Raw genomic sequence first — 15645 nt, 5'->3', positions numbered from 1 at the left:
CTAACAAATGTACAAAATTCTTAAATAGATATTTTACTAAAGCAAATAAACAGAAATCAAATAATCACATAAAAGATGCTCATCACCATTAGCCATTATGAAATGTGAATTAAAACCAAGATAAGATTATGCTAAACATAATTTATGTTTTTATGTATTTTAATGGCTAGAATTAAATTAAATTAAAATAAATCACAAAGTAATAACTAAACATTGTTATGTTATATAAATATATAACTCTTGAAGAGTGATCGATTTCCATGCATTGGCATGATTTTCTAAAATATGCTTTTTTCAAATTTCCTTTAATCTTTATACAGGTGCAAATGTATTCCTGCTTCCCATAGTTAAGTCTAATATTCTCTTACATTGTATTTTGTGAGTGTGTTTGTGTGCGTGTGTGTGTAAGAGGTGATAGCGAGTAATTGTTCTGTTACATTGTAACCACTGCTGAGAATCCTCACAATTAATCTGAGAACACCCTTGACTGAGAAGTTTATCCAGGAACTACTTAGAATTTCAGGTTGTTCCAAGTGAGGGAAGTTAACGAAAGAAATAGGGAATATTAGCCGGTCACATGGCAGGACAGCTAGAAATATTTCCATCCTCTCTTCCTACTTGGAGTGATCTTGCAACTAAAGTTGAGATGAGGGACTATTCCTGGAAACTCTGCATGCTGTTTCCAGAGTGTACATCAAAAAAAGGAATTAGTGATTGATTCCTGTGATCACCAGCTCCCTTTCTGTAGTCTGGGAAGTTAAGAGGCACACCTTGCTACTGTGTGATTGTGTAGACAAGATTCATGGTGAAGATGGCATAACTGCCCCCAACATCCCTGCATTTCCTACTTCTGAATTTTTTCCTACTTCAGAAAAATTAAGTTATCTTCAATTTGAAACATTGTATAATTGCATCCTTTTTAAGAACATCTTCATTTCATATCACAAGTAATACATAATCATAAACTTTTGATTTTACATTGTGTATATTTCCTAATGATCACAAAATACCATAAGAGAGGTAGAGACTTTTGAGGAGTGGTATGAGCAGATATGATTTTGGTTGTTGTAATAAAGTCCTTGAGTGGCAGGGAGAATAGTTTATTTCAATTAGGAGGTAGGTAACCTGGGGAAGGAGCTGATCCCAAGAGTAAATATTTCCTATTTAAAGAACTCTACATGTTAAAACAATAGAACATATATTAGATGCCAATTAACCTCTGTTTTAAATAAATCTGAATTATCTAACTATGAGGGAAAAACTCTCATTCTCTCTCTGTCTTTTCACTCTATCTATAAAGGTAAGCATTATATTTGATATCAATTTAAACAGGTAAGCACGAACCATTTTTGTCCAGTTGCAAATTATTTTTTATATATATCTGTATATAATTAGCATCAGAAAGACAACACTTATTCTGGAAAATTTAAAAAAGAAATTGTTGCATGTAATTGTTGTTGTTTGACTTCAAACCCTAATTCACACAGCTTTTTACTTTTCTGATTCTCATCATTATATTATCAAATGAGAAATTACAAAGTATTTTGTAATACAATGGTCCAATATATCATATTACTGACATCTTCATCATCATCATTATCATCTTAACTGTGAGTATTTACTAATTGATCACTTTGTGTTATACCTCTTTTAAACAGTTTGTATATATTCAAGCTCTTAAAATTTTAATTGTATATTACTAAGGAGTAAGATAAGAGAATGGACTTTATTACAACGAGTATGCATCCTACTAACACCAAGGGAATCATTTGCTTGTTAAAATTAAGTTCTATGATTAATGAATCTGAAAGTATTAAATATATATTGCCAGGTTTTCTTTTTGTCTTTGGAGAATTCTCCTTAAAAGAAAAAGGTTTCTGTACTTCATTCATCAATTTTAGATTTTATTTCCTGTCTTCAATTCGATTTTATAAACTTGCTGTCAATAGTAATAAATGAATTATGACATACCACCTACACTTAATACAATAACCCCCACAGCAAAGGAAATCATTGTTTTAGTGGAAATATAAAAAAAAAATTGAGTAATTTGAGTAAAAGAAGTTGCTACATATAGCTGAATTAGCTAATTTTTTTTTCTTTCTGAATAGTATAATAGAAGGACCCAACAGTTTCTAGAAGTCACAGAGGCCAGAACATATGTGGCATAATTTGAGGGAAATTTTTGGTGAGATAGAGTTCAGAAGTGTGGTCCCTAGTGACTCAAATGGCACAGAGTCTGCCTGCAATGCAGGAGACCGGGGTTCGATCCCTGGGTCAGGAAGATCCCTGTGAATGGAAATGGCAACCCACTTCAGTATTCTTGCCTGGAAAAACCCTTGGACGGAGGAGCCTGGCAGGCTACAGTCCATGGGATGGCAAAATAGTCGGACACGATTGAGCAACTAACACTTAAAGTTTTGAAGATAAGTCCAATTTGATAGAATTTGAAAAATTATAATATTTCTTACTTTGCAAATAATGGCTTTACACTGATAATTCCACTTAACAGTCATAAAATGTGGTTCCATTTGACAAATAAAAATTGAGGCAAAACAAGATTTCACTACAGTCTTGCTATCAAGTTCTGTTGTTCTTTCTTTTTCTGGAAATATTTTATTTCAGTATGCATTTCAAATGCATTACACTACTTGAACAGTAGGAATAATTGAGAGAGGGGAACAATAAGAATTGTGAGAAGACCTTACATAAAGAGCAGATACGATAAGAAGAAAGCAGATGACAGTTTCTGAAGGCAACGGTTAGCTCATCAAATGTAGGTGGATGATACAAGCTAGTTGAAAAAAAAAAGTGTGATTCATTCCACAAGACAGTTTTAATCAGTGTCCCAGTGCTATTATCTACATTGAATTAAACAGGTGAGTAAAACATGGTTAAAGTGTCAGGATGAGGTAGTAAAAAAATATTCATGGTTGTCTAGACTTATACAGATGAAACCATTTCTTAGTAATATCACCTATCAGTCACTTGTTACTGATCGTTTTTAACCACACATTTATAGCATTTTTATATTTCTTAAAATAGCATTTTCTTTGGGAGAATTGTATAATAATGAGGCAAGGTTCAAATACCTTCAGTTCCTTAGTATGTATATAGTCTGGAATAGTGTAGATGGTAAAAGAAATTTCTACTTAAATTTCCTTTTCTAAGTTATAGTATTCCTCAGGATTCTCAAGTTTTATATGGACTGTTGCTTTTGCCTCATGTATCTCTACATTTTTGTAGCTGAAACTTGACCACTGTCCTCACTTATTATCCTTTAAGGATATGGATATAGGTGTGTTTCCTTTGCAGGGATTTACTGGCTTTCAAATTAATTAACACATAGTATGTAAGTTACACACAACATACTGAAAACAATGAAATAATTGCTACTGTGAAAGAGTGAGTAGAAAGAGTATAATTTCTAACACAGATTCTTGAGAGTCCCTGGGACAGCAAGGATATCAAACTAGCCAATTCTAGAGGAATTAACTCTGAATATTCATTGGAAGGACTGATGCTGAAGCTGAAGCTCCAATATTTTGGCCATCTGATACAAAGATACAACTCATTGGAAAAGACCCTGATGCTGGGAAAGATTGAAGGCAAGAGGAGAAGGGGGCGACAGAGGATGAAATGGTTGGATGGCATCACTGACTCAATGGATATGAGTTTGAGCAAACTCAGGGAGATAATGAAGGGCAGGGAAGCCTGGCATGCTGCAGTTCATGGGTCGCAAAGAGATGGACTTGGCCACTGAATAACAGCAACTCTCGTACACACACACCACTGAAGGCATGGTGGAACTCTCGCAGGAGAGAGGGGGAGAAAAGGTCTGAATCTGGGGTAGGAACCTTTGCTTAAACCTTGGGGACTATTCTGAAAAAATAACAATCAAACTGATTCACTTTTAATTTATTCAAGCAGTTAGTATATCAAGTTTTCTGGAAGAGATATGCTAAGCCTTGTACAAAAAATGTATAGAATATCCAAATAAATTTATAATCTAATTATAGCAGTAAGAAAAGTATAACATAAAGATGGGCAATCTCTGTTCAATGCATTCTCATGCTTGAACTAACAGACACACACATAACAAAAAAAGGAACGAATGTATTAAATGGTTAGCAGAACAATAGCAATTATAGAAGAAGCGGGTAATTTAGGAAGATTTCAGAGGTGAGTTGGGCTGATGTCTCTTAAAATAAGTGTGTGAGGGGTGAACATTCTTGTTGGAATTGCTTGCTTGAACAGAAGTGATAGATGAACATGCCTCTTACCTCTAGAGTTCCTGAACAGGAAGATGAGTTTAGTTCCTTTTCTTCTGACTGAAAAATCTGAATATAAATTATGACTGCTGTTTTTATAGACCCTACATTGAAATGCATCATTTTAAATATTATTACATGATATTTATCATCCCATAATACTGATTGGTCAACGTGTGAATTTTGTTTTCAGATAAAATGGCCTAAATATGCAAATGTCCAAAGTAAACAGCAGCAGGTAAACTATCACTTTAAAAATTAACTACATGTCAATGTTTGGCAGAAACCAACAAAATTCTGTAAAGCTATTATACTTCCATTAAAAAATAAAAAAATTAAAAAAATAACTGCAGTTGCCCCTAAAAATTTCTTAGATGGCTTACAAATAATTTAATTGTGCAACCAAATTACTTTCACATTGATAATGATTAAAAACAGAATTGAGAGGTAAGGAGCAAAACAGATCAGCCAGAATAAGGAAATGACTGATAGAACTGAATACAAATTCATATTTTGCATTTTTTGTTGTTTAATTGAAGACATATACATTATAAACACATGAGCTTAGATATAAAAAAATATATGATAACCCATGATAGATAAAAGAGACTGAAGAGATTTATTTTCTTAAAAATATATTTAATATTAATGAAAAATATATTTCACTATACTGTCACACATTTTATCAGTAATAGGTTTTGTTTTTATAGGGAACTGGGAAAATAAGAGGATATAGCATCCTGTTTATACATAAGGAAACAAAAGTGAAAAAATGAAATAACGATATTTCTGATTGAATCATTCCCACAGATGAAATATGAAGAGATGGAAGCAGAAGACAACATGTCCACAGTGATACAATTTGTACTACTTGGGTTTTCTGATCTTCGAAACCTCCAAGGGCTATTATTTGGGGTGTTCTCCATCATTTACGTCATTATCTTAACTGGAAATTGTCTCATAATAATACTAACTAGGCTTGACCCAGCACTGCACAAACCCATGTATTTCTTCCTGGCAAACTTTTCCTTCTTGGAAATCTGTTACGTGTCCGTCACTCTGCCTAGGATTCTGGTGAACCTTTGGACTCAGGACAGAAGAATATCTATCCTGGACTGTGCTGCCCAATGTGCTTCTTCCTTATCCTCGGAATGACTGAGTGCTTCCTGCTGGCGGTGATGGCCTATGACTGCTGTGTGGCCATCTGTGACTCTCGGCACTATCCCCTGGTCATGACCCCAAAGACGTGCCTCCAGCTGGCTGTGGGCTCCTGGGTCAGTGGAATCCCAGTGCAGACAGGGCAAATGTGCCAGATCTTCTCTCTGCGTTTCTGTCATTCGAACCAGATTAACCACTTCTTCTGTGACATTCCCCCCATTCTGAAGCTGGCCTGCAGAGACACTTTTGCACATGAGCTCTCAGTCCATGTAGTAGTTTTGCTGGTTGCTGCAGTGCCTTTTATATTAATACTGGCCTCTTACAGTAAAATCATCTGCACTATTTTGAGGTTGCCAACAGCCAGAAGAGCCAAAGTATTCTCCACGTGTTCTTCTCACCTGTTGGTTGTGCTTTTATTTTTTGTATCTGCTACCGTTACCTACTTAAGGCCCAAATCCAGTCATTCTGCAGGAACTGACAGACTCCTCTCTCTGTTCTACACCATAGTGACTCCGATGTTCAATCCCATGATATACAGCCTTCGGAACAAGGATGTGATTGCAGCATTGAGAAAATTGTTACTTAAAATATAGATTGAAGGCAGGAGGAGATGGGATGATAGAGGACAGGACGGTTGGATGGCATTACCGACTGAATGGACATGAGTTTGAGCAAGCTCCAGGAGTTGGTGATGAACAAGGAAGCCTGGCGCGCTGCTGTCCATGGGATCACAAAGAATTGGACTCCACTGAGTGACTGAAAACATAAATATAGTGTGATGAGTATATTTATAAATGTTTTAGCTGTCTGTCGCACAGTTATCAGAGAAAGATTTTAAATATCTATATTTTCCCTTAAAAACTTAACTATTTCTAGCTTATAAGGTACTTTTAGATATTTTAAAATAATCCACAGTTGTCTGTGCTTAAATATTTATTGGGCTTCCCTGGTGGCTCAGATGGTAAAACATCTGTCTGCAATGCGGGAGACCTGGGTTCGATCCCTGGGTTGGGAAGATCCCCTGGAGGAGGGAATGGCTACCCACTCCAGTATTCTTGCCTGGAGAATCCCCACGGACAGAGGTGCCTGGCGGGCTAATTAGTCAAAGTGTCTTCAATATTTCATACCTTAATAATCCTTTATTGTGAATAAAGAATAATGTTCATGACATACTTTATGAAAAAACAGAATTCAAGCTCTTAAGACTTTTGGCTTAAATATACCTTAAAACATGCAAGATTCTTTACCTAAATCACAGCTTCTATTTTTCCAATTCTATTGTTGGCATTTTTTGATTCAATTGCATGGAAACTGACCAGTAGCAGTCAAGTAATGACTATTTGAAGGAGGAATTGAACAAATGAATAAACTAATGCATATTACCTTGCCCTATGTCAGACTTCGGGCAAAATCTAGAAACTTCAAAGAATCATTAGACACTAGGAGTATGTTTATTCAGCCCACTGTACCCTCATGAGGACTTACTTCAATAATCATAATAAAATAAAATCTTTCATGTAGTGAGCACTTTTCCTAATTGCATGTTATAGAAGTATCTCCCTGTTTGTCTCAACACTTTTACTTTGTACATATTTCTATATTCTATGTACCAATTTTGACCCCAAAATAATCTACTTTGAATTATTTCATCACGCCTTCCAAACTACCCCAATGTAATTCATATTTTAAAAATAAAATATATGCATTTTTAATATGAAGAAAATGTTAGAAGTTCTTTTCAGAATTACACAAAGTTTCCACAATTGCGTTTACATTAGTGTGCCTTGCCTAGTCCTCCATATTTTTAGCCTTCTCTAAGTGATATAATTTTTAAACCTTTGAACTGATATTTACAAGGAAAATGAGCATCTGTCAATAGAATCATTAACAGGTATCCTCCCAATTCCATTCAGATGGCAGGGTGGTAAAAATTCTGCCTGCAAGTGCAGGAGATGCAAGAGACACGAGTTCAATCCCTGGGTCAGGAAGATCCCCTGGAATAGGAAATGGCAACTCACTCCAGTCTTCTGGCCTGTGAAATTCCATGAACAGAGGAGCCTGGTGGGCTACACTCCATGTGGTCCCAAAGAGTCGGATACCACCGAGCGACTGAGTGCACACACACACACACACACACACACACACAATCAGCAACTCATTTAGAGAATAATTCTGCTGGCAGTTCTTTGGACAGTTATGCTCTTTCGTTGTTTTAGTTATAATAGTACACATGTGTATAAGGCAATATCGTGAAGCTAGTTATATTTCACTTCTCAGTCCATTTGCTTCCTTAAATATCTAGGCAGTAAATATGACGTACTAGGTTTAGTTATTCATTTTATTCATAGTGTCTATATGCATATATGCTGGTTCCAAATAGGAAAAGGAGTACGTCAAGGCTGTATATTGTCACCCTGCTTATTTAACTTATATGCAGAGTACATCATGAGAAACACTGGGCTGGAAGAAACACAAGCTGGAATCAAGATTGCCGGGAGAAATATCAATAACCTCAGATGTGCGGATGACACCACCCTTATGGCAGAAAGTGAAGAAGAACTAAAGAGCCTCTTGATGAAGGTGAAGGAGGAGAGTGAAAAAGTTGGCTTAAAGCTCAACGTTCAGAAAACTAAGATCATGGCATCTGGTCCCATCACTCCATGGGAAATAGATGGGGAAACAGTGGAAACAGTGTCAGACTTTACTTTTTTGGGCTCCAGATTCACTGCTGATGGTGACTGCAGCCATGAAATTAAAAGACGTACTACTTGGAAGGAAGGTTATGGCCAACCTAGATAGCATGTTTAAAAGCAGAGACATTACTTTGCCAACAAAAGTCCGTCTAGTCAAGACTATGGTTTTTCCAGTGGTCATGTATGGATGTGAGAGTTAGACGGTGAAGAAAGCTGAGTGCCACAGAATTGATGCTTTTGAACTGTGGTGTTGGAGAAGACTCTTGAGAGTCCCTTGGACTGCAAGGAGATCCAATCAATCCATCCTAAAAGAGATCAATCCTGGGTGTTCAATGGAAGGTCTGATGTTGAAGCTGAAGCTCCAATACTTTGGCCACCTCATGCGAAGGGTTGACTCATTGGAAAAGACCCTAATGCTGGGTAGGATTGGGGGCGGGAGGAGAAGGGGACGACAGAGGATGAGATGGTTGGATGGCATCACCGACTCGATGAACATGGGTTTGGGTAGACTCCAGGAGTTGGTGATGGACAGAGAGGCCTGGCGTACTGCAATTCATGGGGTTGCAGAGAGTCGGACACGACTGAGCGACTGAACTGAACTGATATGCATATATACCTTCTAATTAAATGTTTAGTATGTTTATATACTTTTATTTATAGTCTGTAATGTAATCTAGGATGAGGATTATAATGGTGATGATGAAGATGACGATCTAGATGGAGAAAACGATAGTAGTTTTGTTTCTGAAATTTAGGAAAGCAGGAATCACAATGTCATGGAAATAGTGCTGTTCCCTAAATTCACAAAATGTCATGTGTAAAGCAAGTGATTCACTTACACATATACATGTACCTTTTCTGTTTCAAACTCTTTCCCTGTTTACATTGTTACATAATATTGGGCAGCACTCCCTGTGCAGTAGGTAGGTCTTCATTCAACATCTATTTTAAATATAGCAGTGTGTTCGTCACATCTTTTTTTTTTAATTCTGCATGTAAATGATATCATGTGATATTTCTCTTTCTATGTCTGACTTCACTCAGTATGACAATCTCTAGATCTATCCATGTTTTTGCAAATGACATCACTTCATTCCTTTTAGCAGCTGAATAGTATCAGGTTTTAATACTTTTAATGTGTGGGTTATGACTGACATTTTGGATGTGCCAAGGGAAGTGTGCTTTTCTTTTCTGTGTGTGCATTCAACCCAACTTCATCCAATTTCTGAACTTCTGTGGATGTAGACAGCTGTGAATATAGACACATTTCATAAGCATTTTGCAAGAATTTAATATATCCACAATGTCAATGGGAAGAATAGTAAGAAAGGCCCTGGAATGACCTATTGATATTTCAAATAAAAGAATTGCATGTTTCTGTAAGTGTGGCTTTCATAATTATGATATTCCACAGCAAGGAATTTGATGATCTGAAAGCAACTGTTAGACAAATCTCTTACATTTTAAATAATATTTCATTTTGTAATCAATTTTGTTATTGTATAATTCTGACATGTAAAAGCATTGTTAAACCTGCAGGCCTTGAACTTTTCTTATAACTTGGTTCATAACAAGTATGACCCCTCCATCATTACTTGAAATAGTAGCCCAAAGATAAAAATGATTTCAAGAGACATTATTAATAATGCCTGTATATGTACTGATAAGTACTTATTTTCAATCTATTTTTGTTTTGAATATTCATACAGTCTTAATAAGCTCCTACATCTAAAATTTTATCATGAAGATAAAGTCAGCAAAATGCTTTTGAAAGATCTCTAAAGGAAGAGTAAGTTGTCCTAATCGTCTTCAGAAATATAAAGTGAAAGTGAAAGTCGCTCAGTTGTGTCCTACTCTTTGTGACTCCATGGACTATACAGTCCATGGAATTCTCCAGGCCAGAATACTGGAGTGGGTAGCCTTTTCCTTCTCCAGGGGATCTTCCCAACCCAGGGATCAAACCCAGGTCTCCCTCATTTCAGAGAGATTCTTTACCAGCTGAGTCACAAGGGAAGCTGAAGAATATTGGAGTGGGTAGCCTATCCTTTCTCCAGCGAATCTTCCTGACCCAGGAATCAAACCAAGGTCTCCTGCATTGCAGGCAGATTCTTTACCACATGAGCTATCAGGGAAGCCCAAATAGAAAATACAAGCTAAAAAGGAAAATATTTGAAAGTCACACATTTCACATAAGAAATGTATAGAAAGATTATGCAAAGAACTCTCAAAACCGACAGGAAGAAAAGAAGCAATCTAACATCAGCATACAAGATTTTTCTTTTTTCCTTCATTGGAGTATCATTGCTATTCAATATTGTGCTAGTTTCTGTTGTATAATGAAGTGAATTAGCTATATGTATGCTACGTCCCCTCCCTCCAACCCCTGACATCCCATCATCTACGTCACTGCAGAGCACTGAGTTGAGCTCCTTGTCAGATTCCCACTAGCTCTCTGGCCATCATCAAAAAATCTACAAACAAAAAACACTAGAGAAGGTATGGAGAAAAGGGAACCCTCTTGCACTGTTGGTGGGAACTTAAAATGATACAACCACTGTGCAGACCAGTATGGAGGTTCCTTAAGAAACTAAAAAGGAAGAACTGCCATTGACCCAAGAGTTCCACTATTGGGCATATACCCTGAGAAAACCATAATTCAAAAGGACACATGGACCCCAATGTTCACTGCAGCACTACTTACAACAAGCAGGACATGGAAGTAATATAAATGTCCACTAAATATACAAAACTCTTAAACAGATATTTTACTAAAGCAGATAAGCAGAAGTCAAATGATCACATAAAGGATAGTCACTGTCATTAGTCATTATCAAAATGCAAATGAAAACAAAAAGGAGATTATGCTACACATGTATTTCAATTGTTAGAGTTAAATAAAACAAATTACAAAATGATATAATTCAAAATTGGTGTGTATATATATAACTTTTGAATAGCTTTCAATGCAGGGCATCAGATTTCTAAATTATCTCTTTATTAATCTTCATAAGAATATAAATCTATTTCTACTTCCTATAGTTAAATCTAATATTTTTCTCCATTGTATTTTGTAAGTTTGTGTCTGTGTGTGTTTGTTTGTGGTGTGTGGTACAGACAATACTGTACCTTATAGTCTCTGTACTGAGAGTTGCCACAATTAACTTGAGGGCATCTTTGGATGAGGAAAAAATACAGTAAGTTCTTGGAGCTTTAGTTTGTGACAACTGAGCACAGTTGATAGAAATGGGAGTCTTGGCCAGAGATATGGCAGCACAGCTAGAAATATTTCCGTCCTCTCTTCCAGTTTAGTGTGATATTGTAACTAATGTTGATATGAAGGATCATGCCTGGAAATTCAGTATTCTGTTTCCAGTTTGTACATCTAAAAAGGAGTAAGTGAGCATTCCTTTGTATCCGCCTGTAGTCTGGGAGGCGATAAGGACTACCTAGCTCATGTGGACGGAGAGATGGAAGATCTATATTGAAGATGACACAACTGCCCCTGACAGTCCTGAATTTCTTACTATAGAATACTGAATATCAGAAAAATAAAATTCCCTGTAAGACATTGTATATTTACATCTTTTTATACTATCTTTATTTTATAAAAATAATATATCATAATAATTACAAAATACAGCAAGAGAAATAATTAATAGAACAAGTGGTATAGACAGGTATGATTTTGCTTGTTGTACCAAACTTCTTGAGAGACAGGCAGAAAGGTTTAGCTCAATTAGGAAGTGACCTGGGGAAGAAGCTGATCCCAAGGGTAAGAATAATTCCTATTTAAAGAGCCCTATTTGTTACGAAGATGGAAGATATTTTAGAGGGCGGTTAAGCCTTGTATCAAATTCTTGGTATGAGGAATTACCTAATTGCCAAAAAAAAAAAAAAAAAAAAACCCTCACAGTTTCTATCAGCTTTTTACTCAATAACTCAATTAATAAAGGTAAGGATTATATTTGACTTTAATATAAACAGGTAAGCATGCCTCATTTTTGTCCAATGTTGAATTTAGTTTTAAATGTTCCTATTTATATGTAACATCAGGCAAAAAACACTCATTTCAGAAAATTTAGCAAGGAAACTTTTGTTGTTATTGTTGTTTAATTTCAAAACCCTGATTCAGATAGCCTTTTTACTTTTCTGACCCACATCATTATATTATCAAATAAACAATTACAAAAGTACTTTATAATATAGTGGGCCAGTATATCAAAGTTTACCTACCTCTGCATCACTATCATAATAATTTAAATGCTAACCTTTATTAAGTGATTGCTATGTGTTAAGTATGTATTTAAGAAGTTTGCATGTATTAAATCTGGGGATATCTCATTAAAATTAATTGTATATAACTAAGGGATAAGATAGTAAATGAACTTTATTAAAAGGATTTTGCACCCTATTTACATCAAATCCTGTTTGTTAAAAATAACTTTTATGGAAACTGAATCTGACAATATGAAAGAGATTTTGCTATGTTTTCATTTTAATCTTTAGAAACTTTAAATAAGGAATTCAGTTCAGTCAGTTCAGTCCAGTCGCTAAGTTGTGACCTACTCTTTGTGACCCCATGGACTGCAGCACACAAGGAATTAGACTTCTGGAGTCACCAATTTTAGACTTTTATTTCCTATCTTCAGTTTGATTTTACAAACTTGCTTTCAATAGCACCATGTACATTTTAATGATAGATAATGTACATGCTTATTATAATCCTCACACAGTGGAAAGACCAGGAAAGCAAACATGAGTTATTTGGATAAAAACAAAAGCGGCTACATAACCTGAACAATTTAGTGGTTCTTCTTTCTGAGTGTAGTAGTAGTAGTATCTAAAGGTTTCCGGAAGTTGGAAACCAGCTGGGACATTGCAAGATTTGAGAAGAAAAATTTTGATGAGATTGAGTTTGTAAAACTAAGCGTAACTTGGGTAGGATTTGAATAGCTTTAATATTTCTTACTTTAAATATGATTTTACATTGATAATTCCACTTAAGATTCATAAAATCTTGCTCCATTTGACAAAGAAAAGCAAAGTTAAGAATAAAAAAAATATTTCAATGAATTAAGAACACTGTATTTTTGATTGCAAATTCTGTTTTTTGACTTCTTCTGGCTATTTTTTGAACCTGAGTTTCAGTATGATTTTCAAATGTACTACCCTGTGTGAAAAAATGAAAGTGTTAGTGGCTCAGGCATGTCTGACTCTTTGCGACCCCATAGACTGTAACCCACCAGGCTCCTCTGTTTATGGAATTCTCCAGGCAAGAATACTGGCGTGGGTAGCCATTCCCTTCTCCAGGAAACCTTCTTGACCTAGGGATATTCAAATGTACTATCCTACTTGAACAGAAAGGAATAATTTAGACAGAAGTCCAAAAAATGAGAGAAAACCTTATATAAAAAGAAGATGCAATAAAAGAAAAAAAAATCAAACTGACGGTAGTTTCTGAAGACAGAGGTTAACTCATCAAATGTAGGGCATGACGCATAGTGGACTGAAAAGATTGATGGCTCATTCAACAAGCAATTTTAATCAGTATCCAAGTATTACACTCTACATTGAATTAAATAGGTGAATAAACATGGATAAAGGTGTCAGGATAAGGTAGTGAAAAAAATAGGCACTGTTTCATAGTCTTATACACATAAAATCATATCATAATAATGTCACCTATCAGACCCCCGTTTCTAATCATTTTAAAGACTCAGTCAAAGCATTTTTATGTTTCTTAAAATCACATTTTCATTGGGAAAATTCTATAATAATAAGTTAAGTTTAAATACCTTCTGATCCTTAATATATATTATGTGTAAAAAATATATATATATAAGTAGTCTGAAATATTGTAGATGATAAAATAGATTCATATTTAGCTTTCCTTTTCCTAGGGAAAAGGAATTCCTTGGGATGCTCAAGTTTTGGATGGACTGTTCCTTCTGCCCCATGTGAGTGTCTACATTTCTGTAGCTGAAATGTTGACCCTCGTCTTCACTTAAAATTGTTAGAATATGGATATAGTTATGTCTCTTCTTTGCAGTGGCTTCGTCTCTGTGAACTTTCAGATCAGTTAACACATACCATGGAAGTTATGTATGATATACTGAAAACAATGATGTAATTTGCAACTCCTACAAGAGTGAGTGAAAAGAGCATAATTTCTAGACACACACACGCTCTACAGAAGGTACACTAGAACTGTACTGGTCTAAAAAGATTGATGATTCTTTCAACAAGCAATTTTAATCAGTATCCAAGTACTACAGTCTATGCTGAATTAAATAAGTAAATAAAACAGGAGGATACATGAAGTTGTTCTGAATTTTGGGTAGAAATCCTCGCTTACATCTTGGGGACTATTGTAAAGAAATAATCAAGATTTATTCAATAAATTCAGAAATTGCTTTTGTGAGAAAATATACTATATACTCCATAGAAAGATGTATAGAATATCACAAGAAACTTAAAATCTAGCTATAGCAAAGGACAAGTACTTAATGAATATGGGCAACCTCAGCTGAACATATTCACATTCACATAAACAAACATACACAAAAATGCAAAAAAAAAAAAAAAAAAAACCACACACACACAAGAATGAATGAATTAAATGGGGCCAGCAGAACAACAGCAATTATTAAGGATGTGAGGAATTTAGGAAGATCTCAGAGATGAACTGTGGCTGATGTTTCTTTCATGAAGTAAGTGTGTGAGGGGTGAGCATTCTAGTTAGAACTCCTAGCTTGAACATAAGTGCCAGATGTACCTACTTCTTCTCTCTTGGGTGTTCCTGGACAGAAAGATCAGCTTAATGATTCTTTTCTCCAAGTTGGAAAATCTGAATAAAAATTGTGACTACTGGGACTTCCCTGGGGGTCCAGTAACCAAGTTTCCCTGATTCCACTGCAAGGGTCCAGATTTGATCCCTAGTCTGGGAACTAGGATTCCGCATGCCTTGTGGCCAAACTAAAATAAATAAATGAATAAAAACAGAAATTATATATTAAAAAAAACTACGATTGTTGCTTTTATAGACATTACATTGAAAGACACACTTTTAAAAAATAAATAGTATCCCATAATACTCAATGGTCAGCTCATTGATTTGGTTTTGTAGTAAAAGAGCTAAATATGCATAACGTCAAAGACAAACAAGATTTGGAAATACCACTGGAAGGTCATCATTTTAAAAATTAACTATCTTTATCCACAAAACAATTGTAAGTGGCTTGCAAAATATTTACAGGAACAATAACATTAATTTTGAATTGATAATAATGGAAAACAGAATAGAGAGGTGAAAATAGCACATCAGTTGAAAACATGAAATCATTGTAACAACTGAACATAATTTTCAATTTGAATTCTCAAGTGTTCAGATGAATAGCAAAACTGCAATCACATGTCTTTAGAATCAAAGCAATAAAATAATATATTGTAGAGAAAACAGAGACAGAAGTTTTTTCTTATAGATAGGTTTAATGATAAATAAAAGTATATTTCTCTGTACTTTT

The 15645-nt window shown here is 35.2% G+C and overlaps 1 protein-coding gene and 1 pseudogene across 3 annotated transcripts in view; one reads left to right on the top strand and one right to left on the bottom strand.

Moving 5' to 3' along the window:
* The window catches only part of LOC145507381 (uncharacterized), a 71785-nt gene that overhangs the window by 36593 nt on the left and 19547 nt on the right, over positions 1-15645 (bottom strand). The window contains exons 2-3 of one of the 3 annotated variants that reach the window (XR_014054826.1): positions 13366-13470; positions 4968-6185 (exon numbers count right to left, since the gene is read on the bottom strand). The exons of 1 other annotated variant lie outside the window; for it this stretch is intronic. Coding sequence is in view for 1 of the 2 variants with exons in the window: in XM_081493874.1 (XP_081350000.1) it covers positions 14987-15097 (111 nt within the window). In the remaining variant the exon portion in view is untranslated. Of the gene's footprint in view, positions 1-4967; positions 6186-13365; positions 13471-14911; positions 15098-15645 lie in introns of those variants that run through there. One more of the 3 variants, XM_081493874.1, reaches the window with a different exon arrangement.
* Positions 3704-6022, top strand: LOC145507361 (olfactory receptor 10AG1-like; annotated as a pseudogene).

This window comes from Giraffa tippelskirchi, chromosome 1, assembly GCF_054371585.1.
Source record: "Giraffa tippelskirchi isolate mGirTip1 chromosome 1, T2T-mGirTip1v1.2.pri, whole genome shotgun sequence".
NCBI classification, from domain to species: domain Eukaryota; kingdom Metazoa; phylum Chordata; class Mammalia; order Artiodactyla; family Giraffidae; genus Giraffa; species Giraffa tippelskirchi.
Note: the sequence above shows the minus strand (reverse complement) of the source record. Positions and strands in the feature narration are given on the sequence as shown.